At 40.8% G+C, this 17,029-nt stretch overlaps 2 protein-coding genes across 6 annotated transcripts in view; both read right to left on the bottom strand.

Annotated features, from left to right (window-relative positions):
• The window catches only part of eml5 (EMAP like 5), a gene marked incomplete at both ends in the record, with an annotated part of 39,405 nt that extends 36,828 nt beyond the window's left edge, over positions 1–2,577 (bottom strand). Inside the window, one exon of the mRNA XM_083892433.1 lies at positions 2,381–2,577. Coding sequence (XP_083748559.1) covers positions 2,381–2,577 — 197 coding nt within the window. The remainder of the gene's footprint in view (positions 1–2,380) is intronic.
• A 4,081-nt stretch (positions 2,578–6,658) lies between these two features.
• Positions 6,659–12,494, bottom strand: ttc8 (tetratricopeptide repeat domain 8; the record flags this gene model as incomplete). Of its 5 annotated transcripts, XM_083892885.1 has the most annotated exons (15): positions 6,659–6,775; positions 6,871–6,954; positions 7,667–7,789; positions 8,605–8,779; positions 9,378–9,517; positions 9,610–9,720; positions 9,802–9,889; positions 9,977–10,062; positions 10,623–10,667; positions 10,761–10,850; positions 10,931–11,090; positions 11,267–11,330; positions 11,422–11,542; positions 12,092–12,115; positions 12,381–12,494. In XM_083892885.1, 15 exons carry the CDS (start codon positions 12,492–12,494, stop codon positions 6,659–6,661), a joined length of 1,542 nt encoding a protein of 513 aa, XP_083749011.1. The 5 variants fall into 5 exon arrangements, with proteins under 5 accessions (XP_083749011.1, XP_083749012.1, XP_083749013.1 ...); XM_083892886.1 differs by lacking the exon at positions 12,092–12,115; XM_083892887.1 differs by lacking the exons at positions 6,871–6,954; positions 12,092–12,115.
• Between the last annotated feature and the right edge of the window lie 4,535 nt (positions 12,495–17,029).

The raw sequence follows: 17,029 nt of genomic DNA, 5'->3' as shown, positions 1-17,029 counted from the left end.
GATCTCTAATATATAAACGAGAAGGACGTGAGGTGAGGCAGCAGGACAATGTTTGACAGGCAGAGAGAGAGAGAGATAGGGAGTGGGGGGAGCTTGAGAATGGAGCGCTGGTTGAATGCCTCTGCTCTGCGTGAGTGTCCTTGATGAGGGTCAGTGTGGAGATGTTGAAGAAGCTTCTTCTTCATGAGGAAGGTTGAAATCAGACACAGTCGATGCCCTTATTATTATTTCTTTATGTGTATACGAGAGGAAATCCACCCAAATCGACCCAGGTCTAAACAGTGATAAATGTTCCTTTTGCTGGTCAATAACTTACCATAATATACATGTAACATCATCAAGAATGGTTAGAGAGGGGGGAAATGATTGTGTCTACATTTATTTATGGGGCTCTGGGGGTTTATTGGCATCCATTGGACATCCTACCAATTACTATGTGTACAATGGCATTGAAATATACATTTTTGGTTTCCGTAAACTTAGAATTGTTACATTATTATTGTATGTACATGTATGTAAGAGACAAGGGCCTTGCTTTTCAGAGGCCGCCATCTTGTGCCACAATATTTCCACGATATAGCAGCCTCACCATTGGATATGACACATTCTTAAAAAGTGGACCTTTAAAAGGCTAAAAATGACAACTCTAATGCAACTGTGGAGCAAAAGGGTGCCATTATCTGGCCAGAGGTCAAAAGGGCAAAAGGTGCTTTAACCTGCACCTGGGATCAAAAACACTGTCCCCTTGACAAAATAATAAGATGCTGCTGTGTAGGTGTGGGATTCTATATTCTGTATGTATCATATTACATGACACAAGGTGACACCAACACCTACAGTGACAACAGCACAGGGTCATTATACTGTTGCTGCTGTTGCTGCTGCTGCTGTGGACAGCCTGGTGCTGTCCATGGTGCTGAAATATAATGGTGTGTGTGTGTGTGCTTTGTGTGCCCATTTCTCTATCTCCTTGGGACCGTTTCTGGTATACACACTGACCTTGTCAGGAATATCAGTCCTCCTGGGGACCAAACGCAAAGTCTGGCACTAATGAGGCAGAACCTCATATCTCATATCTGAGGCAGAACCTCATATCTCATGTCTGAGGCAGAACCTCATATCTCATATCTGAGGCAGATATATGAGGCTGAACCTTATATCTGAGGCAGAACCTCATAGTTGAGGCAGCTATCTGAGGCTGGACCTGATATCTGAGGCAGATATCTGAGGCTGAACCTCATATCTGAGGCAGAACCTCATATCTCATGTCTGAGGCAGAGCCTCATATCTCATATCTGAGGCAGATATAGGAGGCTGAACCTTATATCTGAGGCAGAACCTCTTAGTTGAGGCAGCTATCTGAGGCTGGACCTGATATCTGAGGCAGATATCTGAGGCTGAACCTCATATCTGAGGCAGAACCTTATATCTGAGGCATATATCTGAGGCTGAACCTCATATCTGAGGAAGATATCTGAGGCTGAACCTCATATCTGAGGAAGATATCTGAAGCTGAACCTCATATCTGAGGCAGATATCTGAGGAAGAACCTCATATACGAGGAAGATATCTGAGGCAGAACCTTATATCTGAGGCTGAACCTCATATCTGAGGCAGAACCTTATATCCAAGGCAGACATCTGAGGCAGAACCTTCATATCTCAGGCTGAACCTCACATCCGAGGCAGACATCTGAGGCAGAACCTTCCTATCTCAGGCAGAACATCATATCCAATGCAGATATCTGAAGCAGAACCTTCATATCTCAGGCAGAACATCATATCCGAGGCAGATATCTGAGGCAGAACATCATATCTGAGGCAGATATCTGAGGCAGAACCTCATATCCAATGCAGATATCTGAAGCAGAACCTTCATATCTCAGGCAGAACATCATATTTGAGGCAGAACCTTATATTTGAAGCAGAACGTCATATCTGAGGCAGAACCTTATATTTGAGGGACAACCTCATATCTGAGGCACTGGTTTAAGTAAAGAGTTTAGGTCAAATGTTCATTTTGTGGTTAGGGTTAGGGTTAGGCTTTAGGGTTAGGCTGGGTTCAGGTCCTCACAGGAATAGCTGTGCACATCTGTGTGTTTGACTGTATTATGCATATCATTGTGAGGACCAAGCAACTTATAGGTAGTGAGGACATTTTTCCTGGTCCTTGAGTTTTGTGTCACACCTTAATTAATGGCTGTTGGGTAAAACACTGAGTTTTAAGGTTAATATTATAGTGAAAGGTTTATGTTAAGAATAGGTTAAATGTAAGGCATTTAGTTGTGATGGTTTAAAGTTAGGGTAAGGGCTCAATGAGAGTCCTCACTAAGATAGCTGTCCAAAGAATGTGTGTTTGTATGTGTGTGTGATTGAAATACCTGATTATGTCATCGTTGTGTCCCAGGTAAAATTTCTGCTTGTGCTCGCGGGTGTTGTACACAACTCCCACACCGGCCACGAAATAGACGATCTCCTTGGCGGCGGTGTAGTACAGGTTGTTGCGGCACTGGTGTCCCCGGTATCCGTATACCCACTCCAGTCTCAGGTGGCAGTTGGGAGCAGTTCTGTCAGCCATGTCTCGCTGTCGTCTTCACGTACGAAGGCTCTCTGGTACCGTGTCATTCACCAACAAAAAAAACACAGAGAGTATTTATTAAATGCCACTGTGTCCCATGACTTCCGCTGGATTTCTGCCGAAAATAGTCATTTTCTAACGAGGCCGTGTGAATTTATAGTGAGATAATATAAACCCCGGCTGACTCTGTTTCAAACGCAGCTTTCTAAGATGTTGAGTTCATCGTGGGAAGCTTCTTTCACTTGTTTTAGTCCCCGGTTCGCGGTCCGTCTCCTCTTCCTCCAGGTCAAGGCTTCTGTCAAATCCTACAAAGATGGAGCTGCACTGTTGTTCCCCCACCATAGCCCCGCCCACAATTATGACGTTACCACCTATCGCCCAATCAGAGCCTTCGACGGAAACAGGGAGGAAAAAAAGTGAGAAGGAGTGGACAAGTCCGTCACTGTGTCTATAAACAAGCACATTTACACAAGGATGAGTCAACGTGAAGTGAATTTTAACATTTTACATTTAATTTACACGCTTCCTTTGAAAACAGACAGTCTTTAACACTAGCATAGAAAGAAAGGTATAATATAAATATTATTTTGATTTAAATTATTCTGGATTTAAAGGTGCATTATGTAATAGATCTAAAGAAACTGGCCATAAAATCCTCCTAATATGTCACAGAGACTCAGGAATAATGTTCATATAACAAACTGAACTCACCAACAACAACAGTACAGACAAAATATTTGCATTAAAACAAATCTTTTGCAGACTGCAAATCATGTTTATGTTTTGAAATCATGTTTTTTGAATGTGATGCCACCTACTGCCGTCTATTAATAATTGCAGTCAGTAGAGTCTCGGCTGCCGAGCAACCACGGGTTGCCAGTTACGTCAGAAAACAAAACCTAAAAGACCTCTGTATTTTGAATTTGAATGTAGTAACTGTTTTTGGCCACATTCTTACATATGGCACCTTTAAATGTCTGGGATTAATTACTGTTTTTAATCTAAGATTAGGACAGCGTGGAACATTTAGGTAGTTCTATTGGCAGAAATTGAATGTACCACCCATTACTATGTAAAATGGTTTGGTTTTTGTGAATTTAGATACAAATTTCACCTCAGTTGTTGCACGCACATGTTTTTATGCCTGTAAATATTTAACAAATGGACTTGTTTGTAATGTGAAACACACACACACACACATACAGGGCAATGTCCTGGGGGGGGGGCGTCAGACTGTTTCCCTCCCTACAGTCATCATGGCGGACAAAGAAAAGTCAAGTTCTTTCGGTGGCTCGTTTAACAAACTGATAAGTGAAGAGGACACAGATGAGCACTCTCTTGATTTAAACCAAGAGACGCAACAAGGTACAGCGGATACACAATGGAGTGAGGCAACGCTGTTTAACTCTGATATTTAACTCTGATATTGATCCACCTTTTTCTTTGTGTGCAGTGTCCATGTCTATGGTGACGCCTGGATCCACTTTAAATCATTACAAAGTGCTCGCAGTGAGCCTGGCAGTGCTCGCTGTCGTTCTTCTAGCCACTGATATTGGCCTGGGAGTCTATTGTGAGTCGCTGTAGAGTCATTTACAAAGAGATATTTTGAAAATGAGTTATATGAATGTTTACTAAGTAGTCCAATTGTGAGAAGAGAAAAAAATTTAATATAATAAACAGCCAATTCTGCCAAAAGGCCCGTTATCCTCTCAGGTAGCCCACAGTGCTGTGTGAGTGAGAGGGGGAGTGGCTACAGTAGAGCCACTGTGTTCTTCTTTTACCGATATATTTACCGATATCTTTTGCATTACTTATGCAAATTTGGCACTGCACTCACTCGTGCCCGTAGCAAGACACCTGTCAAGTTTGAAATCAATCGGGAGAGAGATATGCGAATAACATTAATAACAATTTTGACCTTCTTGACCAGCAGGGTTTAAATATTTAAATAACACAGTGCTCCTGTGTCTTCACAACGTGCAGACAGCAGCCTCACTGGGCGAAGAACAATAGCAGACATCGGCAGCGAGCTGGCCAAACTACAGGCACAATACGACACTGTGATCCAGAACAGGGATGAAGTCAGGAAGCAACTGGAGAGAGAAATGGCAGAGCAGCAGCAAATCAAGTGGGAGCTTTCACATCAGACAAGAAGATCCAAAGACTATGAGAAGCAATGCGACAAGATTCAAACAGAAATTGTCACGCTGAAATCCAACTTACTGATGACAGGTGAGGTGATACTTGTGTTGTGTTGTCAGAGTATTTCATACATCGTTGTCATCATAACCCAAATATTGCATTGTTTTTCAGTGGAGGGTTGCAGACACTGTCTCCCCGGATGGCTTTACATAAACTCAGCGTGTTACTTGTTCTCTGCGTCTGAGGGTTTGCCGAGTAGATCGTGGAGTGGAGCAAGACAGTTCTGCAAGACGCGAGGAGGCGACTTGGCTGTGATAGACGACTCAGAGACAAACGTAAGACTCTTTTACTGGAAATAACACCTGTGTTTGAGCAGCAAAACACACAATTAAAATGCTCCTATGTTGTGTTTATATTTCTGTGTTGTCAGCAAGCTCTGACTGACTTGACGAGGCCCCACCACATCACCACGGCAAACATCTACGACAACGGCTTCTGGATCGGACTGAGAGATGTAGACGTGGAAGGGGATTGGAAATGGGTGAACGGACAAAGACTGACTGAGGGGTAACAGTCACACATTCATAAATGACTTAGTCAAAGTGTTCGAGCTTTCATTATGGCTCAACACAGTAACACGTCATTTGTTTCAGGTTCTGGAATCAAGGGGAGCCCAATGATTGGCATAACGAAGACTGTGGAGCGATATATCACAGCAATAACGCCTTTTTGTCCTGGAATGATATGCCATGCACTTTCTACCTGAGATGGATTTGTAAAATGGAACCAAGCTTTGCAAGTTAGTTTATTTATTTAGATTTAGTAGTAGTCAAGATCTTTGAAAAACAACAATCGCAGCCTTTGCCTTTACAAACCTTTGAATTGTTTTATTGTCAAGTCTACATATGAATCCAATTTATGAACCGAACAAAGAAAAGTGCCTTCATCTTACCTATCTACACATGTATTGCTACTATACAGATATTTTACATTAGTGTCATCACTTTATATATTGTATAATGTTTATGTACATATAATATTTCAGTAAAAGTTTTAGTTTAAGCCACTTAACAAGAGACTCATCAGTAAAAGTCTATAACCTGAACTACTGTATCACCAATGGAAATGTACGAGTCATTGTTACATAAGTGCGGGGCACGTTAATACGCTAACGGCGGTTAACGGCGTCAATGTTAACGCACATTAAGTCATGGCGCGTTTCCATGACGCCTGACTGGAAAAAGACGTGTGTGACGCCGTGTTTACGTGCCGTGGCACCGGAGTCCAGGCACCGCTTACCAGTTAGCTCTGTTAGCCACGTTAGCTCCTTTAGCGCCGTTAGCGCGCCTACAGTAGAACTGTCAAACAGCGCTACAAATAACCAGCATACCTGTGTACCGCATATGTGTGCCTCTGTTTTTAAAGGGTCAGGGTTAACGATGTTAACGGCGTCAACGTTAATGCACGTTAGCGTATGACGCGTTTCCATGACAACTGCCGGAAAAAGACGTGAAATGTTTACGTGACTCCGAATTGTTAAAACGAGTCTCTAAAGTAACGCTAAGCTTTAAAACATACGCTGTACACAGGTACGCTAGTTATTTGTAGCGCTGCTCTTTTCGACTGTAGGCGCGCTAGTGGTGCTAAAGGAGCTAACACAGCTAACGGAGCTAATTGGTAAACGGTGCCTGGACTGAAACATGACGTCACGTGGGTCTTTTTCCGGTCAGTGGTCAAGGAAACGCAGCATTCGTTAACGTGCGATAACGTTGACGCCAATAGCGGATTAACGTGCCCAACACTATGTTATATATTTTGAAACTGCCGATTCTGTTCATATGTGCCATTTTATAAATAAACTCAAAACAAAAACGATACCCATTTGTCGATCGCTAATTTCCTTGTCTGACTAACTGAAATCACACCTTCCATAACCATGTCACAGCGCTGCAAAGTGCTGCCGGAGTTGCTTCAGAAGCTGCTGAGTGTCGACGTGCTCTGGAAACGCGTCCTCTGACTTCAGCGCTGCGGTGTAGCTGCTCTGAAGGTCTCCGATCTGGACACAGATGAAGAAGAAAAAAACATCCCTTTTAGCAAATGTAATCAGATTCTTAGTTGTTCTCTTCCTTGTGAACAAATAGTAATAATTACCTTTTCGGAAAGAATGGAAAGATTGAAGTGTGGTTCATACATGTGAGGGGCCAGCGATGCAGCTGTCTGAAGAAAGGCTTTAGACTAGATCGAAGAGAGGACAGTCCTTTACATTAGCAACTGAAACTGAAATCTATTTCCTCACTGTCAGGTGATCATATCACATTTTTACATCACTTGTAGTTCACATGCAACTCAAAGACAATAGACGACTGTTTTTTACCGTTCAAAAGTTTGGGGTCACTTAGAAATGTCCTTATTTTTTAAGGAAAAGCACTTTTTTTTCAATGCATATAACATTAGATGAATCGGAAATACACTCTATACATTGTTAATGTGGTAAACATCTATTCTAGCTGCAAACGGTTTTTAATGGAATATGTACATAGGTGTATAGAGGCCCATTTCCAGTGTTCTAATGGTACATTGTGTTTGCTAATCGTGTTAGAAGACTACTGTTTGATGAGAAAACCCTTGTGCAATTATGTAAGCACAGCTGAAAACGTTATTATTTTGAATAAAAATCATCATCTCTAATCTTGTCAATATCTTGACTATATTTTCGATTCATTTTGAAACTCTTTTCATGAATAAAATGGTGACTTTTAATGAAAAAACTCCAAAAAATTGCACTGGTGACACCAAACTTTTAACGATAGGGTGCATAAAATGCCTTTGGGTTACAATGTCTTGAAATAGAGTATGTACTAAAACCAATCTTGCACAATATTACATATAAAGTTTATGAACTAAATCTAAAAATAACCAATACAATACTGAGTATATTTGAATTCACCTGTTCAATGCGCCCTTTACGCAGCTCCAGCACGGCCAAGTTGTTGTAGGCCTCAGCGTGGTCGTTATTAAACGCCAAAGCCAGTTTAAAACTCTGATAGGCGAGTGTCAAGTCGCCGACTCCCTGAGAACACAGAGCACATATACACTCAGTACCAGCTTCCACATAATATAGAGACAATATAGGTCAATTTAGAGTGTCCAATTTACCCTCGTCCCCTATATTGCTAGATGTTTTTGGGACTGTGGGAGGAAGCCCGGAAGAACCCGGCGAAAACCCACAAGGCCCTTGTTCCGAACGGGTCTAGAACCCATGTCTTCTTACTGCAAAAGCAAACTACTACACCAGGGGTCTGCAACATTTACTATGAAAAGAGCCATTTATGTCCAAATAAAAGACCCATAAAATGAAGATAATCTCACATAAGTTGTTTTTATACACTTGTACTATATACAAAATAATGATAGTTTATTACATTTATGAAATTTCTGAACTACAATAAAAAAAACTGTTGACATTTCAACAGAATTATGTGCAATAAACCTCGTCCTTTTAATGTTTGTGGAAATGAATGATATTAAAAGTCATTCACTTTGAAATAAATCAAGAAATATTTGGTTTTTATGCAGGTTTTTGTTTGTCGTGTTTGGGTCGGATTTCAAAATAAGAGTTCACTTTAAAGAAAAGAAAATTAGGAAAAGAATAGAAAAATAAACCTTTTCTTATTTCGACTCTACTTTTTCTGTGTCTTTTTTGTAACTTGTCTTCTACAAAATTCTAATATTTTTCTTTTAAAACTACAAAATAAAAGCAAATTATTCAAGATAAACAGAGATCTTGAAAAAATAAATAATAATAATAATAAAAAAAACCTGCACTTCACCGACCATATTTTAACTGTATGACACATAACGATGCTGTACGTGAGATTAGCTCACCACGGCCACGTGGCCTATGTTGTACCAGACGTCCGCCTGCTCTTCGTCATTGTCCACCAGGGCCAGAGCCCTCTCGAACGAGGACAGAGTCATGTCGTACTGCTGGGCGTAGAAGCAGCACAGGCCCAGGTTGTTGTACAGCTGGCAGTTATACACGCCCATCTGGAGCAGCCGCCTGACACACAGAGCGGATCACAGACGGGATCCTTAGCATTATCTCTATACTGTCACCAACGCCTCGTATACGTACACATGACTTTCCACACGACTGAGCAGCATTCTCGGTCACATTTCATCCCCAAACTTATGAAAACCTTTGTGAACTGAGACGATTTAACGTTTTTAGGAGGGTAAATCTGGTCCGATCCAACTTTATTTATAAAGCACTTTAAAAACAACAACAGCTGAAACAAAGTGCTGTACATCAGAGATAATAATAAATAAAACTAGAATTAAAAAAATAGATTAGTTCATCGATTATTGATCGATTACTAAATTAATTGTCAACTATTTTGATCATCGATTAATCGGTTTGAAGCTTTTTTTCATGATTAAAACCAGTTTTGTCATTGTTTTAGCTTCTTAAATGTGAATATTTTCTTTGTTTCTTTGCTCCACATAACAAAGAAATCATTAAAAACTGAATCATTCTGGTTTGGGAACAAAACGTTGGCATTTCCAGGATCAACTTTTTTTTTTTTTTTTAATTTTCTGACATTTTATGGATGTTATTTGTAGTTTTTATACTGTAAAAAGCTACACGTTAGACAGACCTGTAGAAGCGCAGTGCAATCTCAGGCTGATCGGTGTAGAAGTGATTGCTGCCGATGCAGGCTATCGCCTCCACGTGGGTGTTGTCCTGCTTCAGGACATCTTTGTAGTACTCTGTGGCTGATGGAATGTTGTTCATTTCCTGTGAGAATATACAGTACATAGACAGTTGTGGAATGTGATTCTTCTATAGGGTTTTTCTTTAAATAATTGTTGGCGGTGAAAAATGTGTACCTCGTGAATCCGCGCGATTCCTGTTAGAAGTGTGACTTCGCCGGGAAAGTGGTTGAGGCCTTGCTTGAAAAGGTTGAGCGCTGTTATTGGTTGATCCAGGCGCTGGTAAACCTGAAGGAAAACACAAAGGCATTGAGTTCCTTTTCATTTATTAGCAGACTGTTTGGCAAGTTGATAATGCAGCATCGCTACCTTTGCGAGGTAGAGGTATGTATCGACCACCTCTTGGTGGTTGAGAGCTGATCGAAACTGTTTTTCTGCTTCTCGATATAAACTCAGCCTGTAAAGATTATCACAGATATCAGATAATGCACATTAAATGCACAAAAAAATTTAACAAATGAAAGGAACGACGTCGTTTACTTACCTGTAGTAACATTTCCCCAGCTGAACTTTCCACCACCAGTCTTTGAACTGAGCATGCTCAGTAGCTTGAGCAGCTAAATCCAGAGCCTGGTGAAAACATATTAATAAGACCTTGTTATGTGACAATGACGACCAATTCACTGAATAAGGTGAATCAATCTATATACGGAAGCGCAATGCATTTATTTGGGGGAAAATAAAAATAAATCTGTTTTTCCTGAGTAATTAAAAAAAAATTTTTTTATGTTTTTCTGACTATTATTTTCCCTGTTTTTCGGAGGAATTATTTTCCTGTTTTCTGAGTAATTTTTTTCAGTTTTTCTGAGTATTTTTTTTTCAGTTTTTCCAAGTATTTTTTTTTTGTTTTAAAAAATAAATATATATAACATAACACAGTGTCAGAAAATATAATAAAAAAAATAAAAAAATAAAATTTAAGCTAAAATGTTCAGACTAAAAATATAAACTTGTGTTTAAGAGTGATCTTAAACTAAGGTAAACACTTTGACTAAAGTATAGAAATAAAAAGATACGGTAAAGTATAGAAATAATAAAAGAGACAGATAGAATATGAACAGAGTGATTCAAGTTTTAACAGAGAACAGAGAGTCGCAGCAGTGTTTGTAATGTATGTATGCACAACTTACATTTTTCACATCGTTTTCATGATGGAAGATGTACTCAAACAGCGCCTGAGGAGGGGGAAAGATAGTTACTTGACATGTGGTGGACTGAGGGAGAGGGAAAAGCAGTCATTTTTGCAGGTCACAGTCAAAGAGTCTTACCCTGGACAAGTTTGGCTTTTGGGAATACTTGGCAAGATTTATTCTTGACAAATTAATAAACGGTCCATCTGGATTTGTTAGCATTGAGGCCTGAAGAGACAGCGATGATACATTGGTCACAAAAACACATTTTCTCCGCAAATAAACCCGTTGTGTGCACGTTGACTCACCGTTCCCAGACGGATGAATCGACCAGACGCACTGGTGACAGGCCGAGCAGTGCTCGACGTGCGGGGCGTTTTGATGGCCTGCTCCATCGTCCCAGGACGCCCCGACTGTGTGCTGGGTCTCACAAATCCTGTGATGGGACGCCCTGACTGCGTCATAGGCCTTGAATCATTAAACACATACACAGATTAGGGATCTTTACTCCAGCAAAGTTCTTTCAAAGCAGTCGATCAAAAGGTATTGAGCCATTGAGCTCTATTACAATTCATCTATATCTGTGCCTTTTCTTTTTTGCTTTAGATGTTTCTTTGCTTCAAAATGGTACAATATTCCAGTACCTGACAGCTGGTGTGGGTCCCCCACCCTGGCTCGTTCCAGGGAGCCTCAGCGATGTTCCAGGGCCTTGAAGAAAGTCAAGAAGAAATTTAAACATCGGGTATTAAGTTTTTTTTTTTTTACCTTAAACCTTAAAGAAAAACTAGATTCAACGCACGCGCTACTTGAGCAATGGAGCTCTCATCCAGCATCATCTCAGCAATGCCCTCCTGGTCGACCTCAATTTCATCTATGTATACCATCTCTGTCAGCGCACGGGTTTTCAGGCTCCATACAGCCTGTAAAACACACACACACACACACAGAACATGTTAATTCATCATGTAATACAGGATATGTCATCTTACAGCATATTCACATCACAAACATGAAGTTTAACAGACGCGCAGCAGAGAACAGGAAGGACCTGAGACGGGTGGTGAAGGCAGCAGAGTGGGTGACCTCACTCTGACCTCTAATACGAGGCCACACGTACCCCTGGTGGACACTGTAATGTTCTTTCCACAGCCTGTAAGATGTGTTGTATCACCAAGGACCGAGCACATCAGCAGCTGAACGCAGAACCTGCATTTTAGTATTAATTTATTATTCATGATGCTCTCATGTTGTGCGGTGTTGTATACTAAACTATTATTGATGCCTGTGTTTTATCTAATGCTGACACCATGAGAGGTTTTCTTAACCTGTGCACTTGTTGTTGCCATGAACAAACCTTTCAGTCCTGATTCAAATTCCTCCCACTAATAAGTAGGGTATAAGTATAGTATAAGTACTAATAATCCTCCGATGACAGATGTAAACAGATGACAGCGAGACAGTCAAGTTACCTCTGAGATACATAAGGAGGAGTCCTGAAGAAAGCATGCAGTCGGACAGAGAATTAGAGAGGGTGGGAAAAAAGTAAGTAGAGGACAGTTGTGAATAACAGAAAAAAAATCAAGGATAAAACGTGCAGTGTACTGTTCTAGCAGTGGCATAACAAACAATAACGTAAGCTACAGTTAAATATATAATGATTTTAAAATAAATATTGATGAAAAACAAGGATTAGTTAGCAGCTAAGCAGGTTAGCAGGCTTTCCCCTCTAATCGCTAGCATGCTAGGTTACCACGGTACCTGGTCGTATGGGTTGTCGTGTAATATTGTGGAGCAAATGTCTGAGCACTGTTGGAGTTTCCGTCTCCTGAAGTAGCTCCACGCTAAAAACAAAGGGTCCATCGTCACCTCCATTGCTTTTTGGGGGAGGAGCGGGGGTTCGTAAAGAAAGAAACAGAACAGGAAGGTTTAGCGAAGAGTCTGGTAAAAAAGGGAGAAAGGCGACGCTTCCTCTGTCGCCTCGGCAACAGCGGATGGGGCGGTTCCTTCAGTGACGTCATATCCTGTTATGGAAAATATGTTTTTGACTAGTTTTAATCGGCAAATGTAGTCAGACAAGGAAATGAACAATCAACAAATAGGGATCGTTTTGGTTTGTTTATTGATAAAATTGCACATATAAACAATTGAAGGTCTAATTAAGAAAAAAATCAACACATATTTAAGATGTTATAGACTTTATAGTGACTAACTTTTAATGAAAGATTATATGTACATACACATTGTACAAATACATTATATGACTTAATATAAAGTGATAACACTGATGTAAATATTTGTATAATAATTTGAATTGTATTCATCTTCTAATCTGCCTTGCTATTTTGTGGACTTAATAAACTTGACAAAAAACAAAACAATTTAGGAAATGTCTATAAGTTGATTTTGTAAAGAACTTGACAACTGTTAAAAAAAAAAGAAAAAAGAAAAAAAAAGACTAACTTGGAAATCCACTTGGTTCCATTTCACAAATCCATTTCAGCTGATAATTGCATGGCGCATCATTCCAGGAAAAAAATGAGTTCTTTTTCGGATATATCGCTGCACAGTCCTCGTTGTTCTGATTATTCGGCTCCCCCTGATTCCAGAACCTGCAACCAATTCTATGTTACTTTATTGATTTATTTATGACAGCTCTAACACTCTTACCAATGATATATTCATTATGATCAGTGACTATGTAAACCATTTACAACAGTTATAATTCATGAATGTGTAACTGTTACCCCTCAGTCAGTCTTTGTCCGTTCACCCATTTCCAATCCCCTTCCACGTCTACATCGCTCAGTCCGATCCAGAAGCCGTTTTGGTATACGTTTGACGAGGTGATGTGGAGCTTTGTCAAGTCATACAACGCCAGCTGACAACACAGAAATATAAACACAACAATAAAGACGTGTTTCATTGTGTGTTTTGCTGCTCAAACACAGAAACACAGGTGTTATTTCCGGTAAAAGAGTCTTACGTTTGTCTCTGAGTCGTCTATCACAGCCAAGTCGCCTCCTCGCGTCTTGCAGAACTGTCTTGCTCCACTCCACGATCTACTCGGCAAACCCTCAGACGCAGAGAACAAGTAACACGCTGAGTTTATGTAAAGCCATCCGGGGAGACAGTGTCTGCAACCCTCCACTGAAAAACAATGCAATATTTGGGTTACGATGACAATGATGTATGAAATACTCTGACAACACAAGTATCACCTCACCTGTCATCAGTAAGTTGGATTTCAGCGTGACAATTTCTGTTTGAATCTTGTCGCACTGCTTCTCATAGTCTTTGGATCGTCTTGTCTGATGTGAAAGCTCCCACTTGATTTGCTGCTGCTCTGCCATTTCTCTCTCCAGTTGCTTCCTGACTTCATCCCTGTTCTGGATCACAGTGTCGTATTGTGCCTGTAGTTTGGCCAGCTCGCTGCCGATGTCTGCTATTGTTCTTCGCCCAGTGAGGCTGCTGTCTGCACGTTGTGAAGACACAGGAGCACTGTGTTATTTAAATATTTAAACCCTGCTGGTCAAGAAGGTCAAAATTGTTATTAATGTTATTCGCATATCTCTCTCCCGATTGATTTCAAACTTGACAGGTGTCTTGCTACGGGCACGAGTGAGTGCAGTGCCAAATTTGCATAAGTAATGCAAAAGATATCGGTAAATATATCGGTAAAAGAAGAACACAGTGGCTCTACTGTAGCCACTCCCCCTCTCACTCACACAGCACTGTGGGCTACCTGAGAGGATAACGGGCCTTTTGGCAGAATTAGCTGTTTATTATATTTAATTTTTTTCTCTTTTTTCTCTAATTGGACTACTTAGTAAACATTCATATAACTCATTTTCAAAATATCTCTTTGTAAATGACTCTACGGCGACTCACAATAGACTCCCAGGCCAATATCAGTGGCTAGAAGAACGACAGCGAGCACTGCCAGGCTCCCTGCGAGCACTTTGTAATGATTTAAAGTGGATCCAGGCGTCACCATAGACATGGACACTGCACACAAAGAAAAAGGTGGATCAATATCAGAGTTAAATATCAGAGTTAAACAGCGTTGCCTCACTCCATTGTGTATCCGCTGTACCTTGTTGCGGCTCTTGGTTTAAATCAAGAGAGTGCTCATCTGTGTCCTCTTCACTTATCAGTTTGTTAAACGAGCCACCGAAAGAACTTGACTTTTCTTTGTCCGCCATGATGACTGTAGGGAGGGAAACAGTCTGACGTGTGCGTCCCCCCCAACCCCCGAGAGGTTATTGGCAGGACATTGCCCCGTGTGTGTGTGTGTGTGTGTGTGTGTGTTTGTGTGTGTGATTGTGTCACATTACAAACAGAAAAACAAATCCATTTGTTAAATATTTACAGGCATAAAAACATGCGACATTTTCTTTAATTTCGAAGATATTCAGCCACAGATCACATGATATAACCACAGAGTCAATGGCTGATCTTAGGTCTTAAGTGTATGACACACTGATCGGTCATCTATTAATCTGCCTTGCTATTTTGTGGACTTAAAGGTGCCATATGTAAGAATGTGGCCAAAAACGGTTACTACATTCAAATTCAAAATACCGAGGTCTTTTAGGTTTCGTTTTTCTGACGTAACTGGCAACCCGTGGTTGCTCGGCAGCTGAGACTGTACTGACTGCAATGATTGGTAGACGGCGGTAGGTGGCGCCACATGCCAAAAACATGATTTCAAAACATAAACATGATTTGCAGACTGCAAAAGATTTTTTTTAATGCAAATATTTTGGCTGCACCGTTGTTGTTGGTGAGTTCAGTTTGTTATATGAACATTATTCCTGAGTCTCTGTGACATATTAGGAGGATTTTATGGCCAGTTGCTTTAGATTTATTACATAATGCACCTTTAACTCCCAGTGTTCCCACTGTCACCTGTCCAAATGTGTCTATAACTACCTTCTGGATTTATTATCCATGACTATTTCAAAGTTCCCCTTGAATCTCATCCTTGCTCGCCAATCCCTGTTGATTCCTCTACCGAGTCCCCGATGGAAAGTCCCTGTTTGGTCATCGAGGGTGGGCCTTTGATCCCTATCTTTAAACACCTTTGAGGTATTACATGCAACTTGCCTTTGTATTTCACCATGCAACTGTTTTAAATGTAAAAAATATGACTTTCTCAGAAGCAAACGGACCTTGATCTTCGATGGGAAGCTTTGAACTGCTGTGCTGGAGAATTCGTCGGAAGAAGAGTGGTGGAAGTCAAGATCTTGGATCTATGAAGAACTGTTGAGGGCAGCGTTACGAAATCATTAAAACGAAGGCCTTAGTGTATTCACGCTGGAACATCACAGGCCAGGTAACGCTTGGACAACAAAGCTAACATGTGGTCTGACGGTTACGTCGCTTCCGAGCCAGAGCGCCAACTCCAGATGTTTGTCGAAGCCACGATCTTCAGGGGCCTCATCATAAGCAAGGCACTTAAAAGGTGCAGCAACGACGAGTGGCTCAGTCACGTACAGCATCTGGTGCAGCAGACGCTGAACAGACTCACTGTCCCAGAGGGATTCGATCTGGACTTGAGCAAGTTCAACCACGTGGCGATGGTCGTGGTCCTCAAGCTTCGGAAGAAGTTTGGCGATTTGGTCAAATACCATCTCCTAATGCAAGATCCGGATGTGGAAGAAACCATCGTTCAGTGCTTTCATGCACACATCAAAAAGGAGATTGTTCGTCAAAAGAGGTTTTTTGACACCAAGGAGCTTATTTTCACGTTCATCTTTCACAACTTGCGCTCCTCCATCTCAGCAATATCTGCAGCTCTACTGACCGTGGGCTCCACCATGATCTCAGCGTGGCTTATCACGGTTAAGTATTAACCGTGCAGATCTGAGGCATATGAATGAGACGGATGGGGGGGAAAACGAAGAAGTGAAGAATTACCAAAAGTTGGATGCACACGTTTAAGGTGCATTATGTAACAAATCTAAAGCAACTGGCCATAAAATCCTCCTAATATGTCACAGAGACTCAGGAATAATGTTCATATAACAAACTGAACTCACCAACAACAACAGTACAGACAAAATATTTGCATTAAAAAAAATATTTTGCAGACTGCAAATTGTGTTTATGTTTTGAAATCATGTTTTGGCATGTGGCGCCACCTACCGCCGTCTACCAATCATTGCAGTCAGTAGAGTCTCAGTTGCCGAGCAACCATGGGTTGCCAGTTAGGTCAGAAAATGAAACCTCAAAGACCTCGGTATTTTGAATTTGAACGTAGTAACCGTTTTTTGGCCACATTCTTACATATGGCACCTTTAGTTTAAGAACAAATTGAATAAACCTTTCAAACCCTAATTTGGTTCATGCTTCTCTCTACCAAAACACTTTTGTTTTTACGATCAAACGATTTATTCATGAGGAAA

Source organism: Microchirus variegatus (genome assembly GCF_963457635.1).
Source record: "Microchirus variegatus genome assembly, chromosome: 7".
Classification (NCBI taxonomy): Eukaryota; Metazoa; Chordata; class Actinopteri; order Pleuronectiformes; family Soleidae; genus Microchirus; species Microchirus variegatus.
Note: the sequence above shows the minus strand (reverse complement) of the source record. Positions and strands in the feature narration are given on the sequence as shown.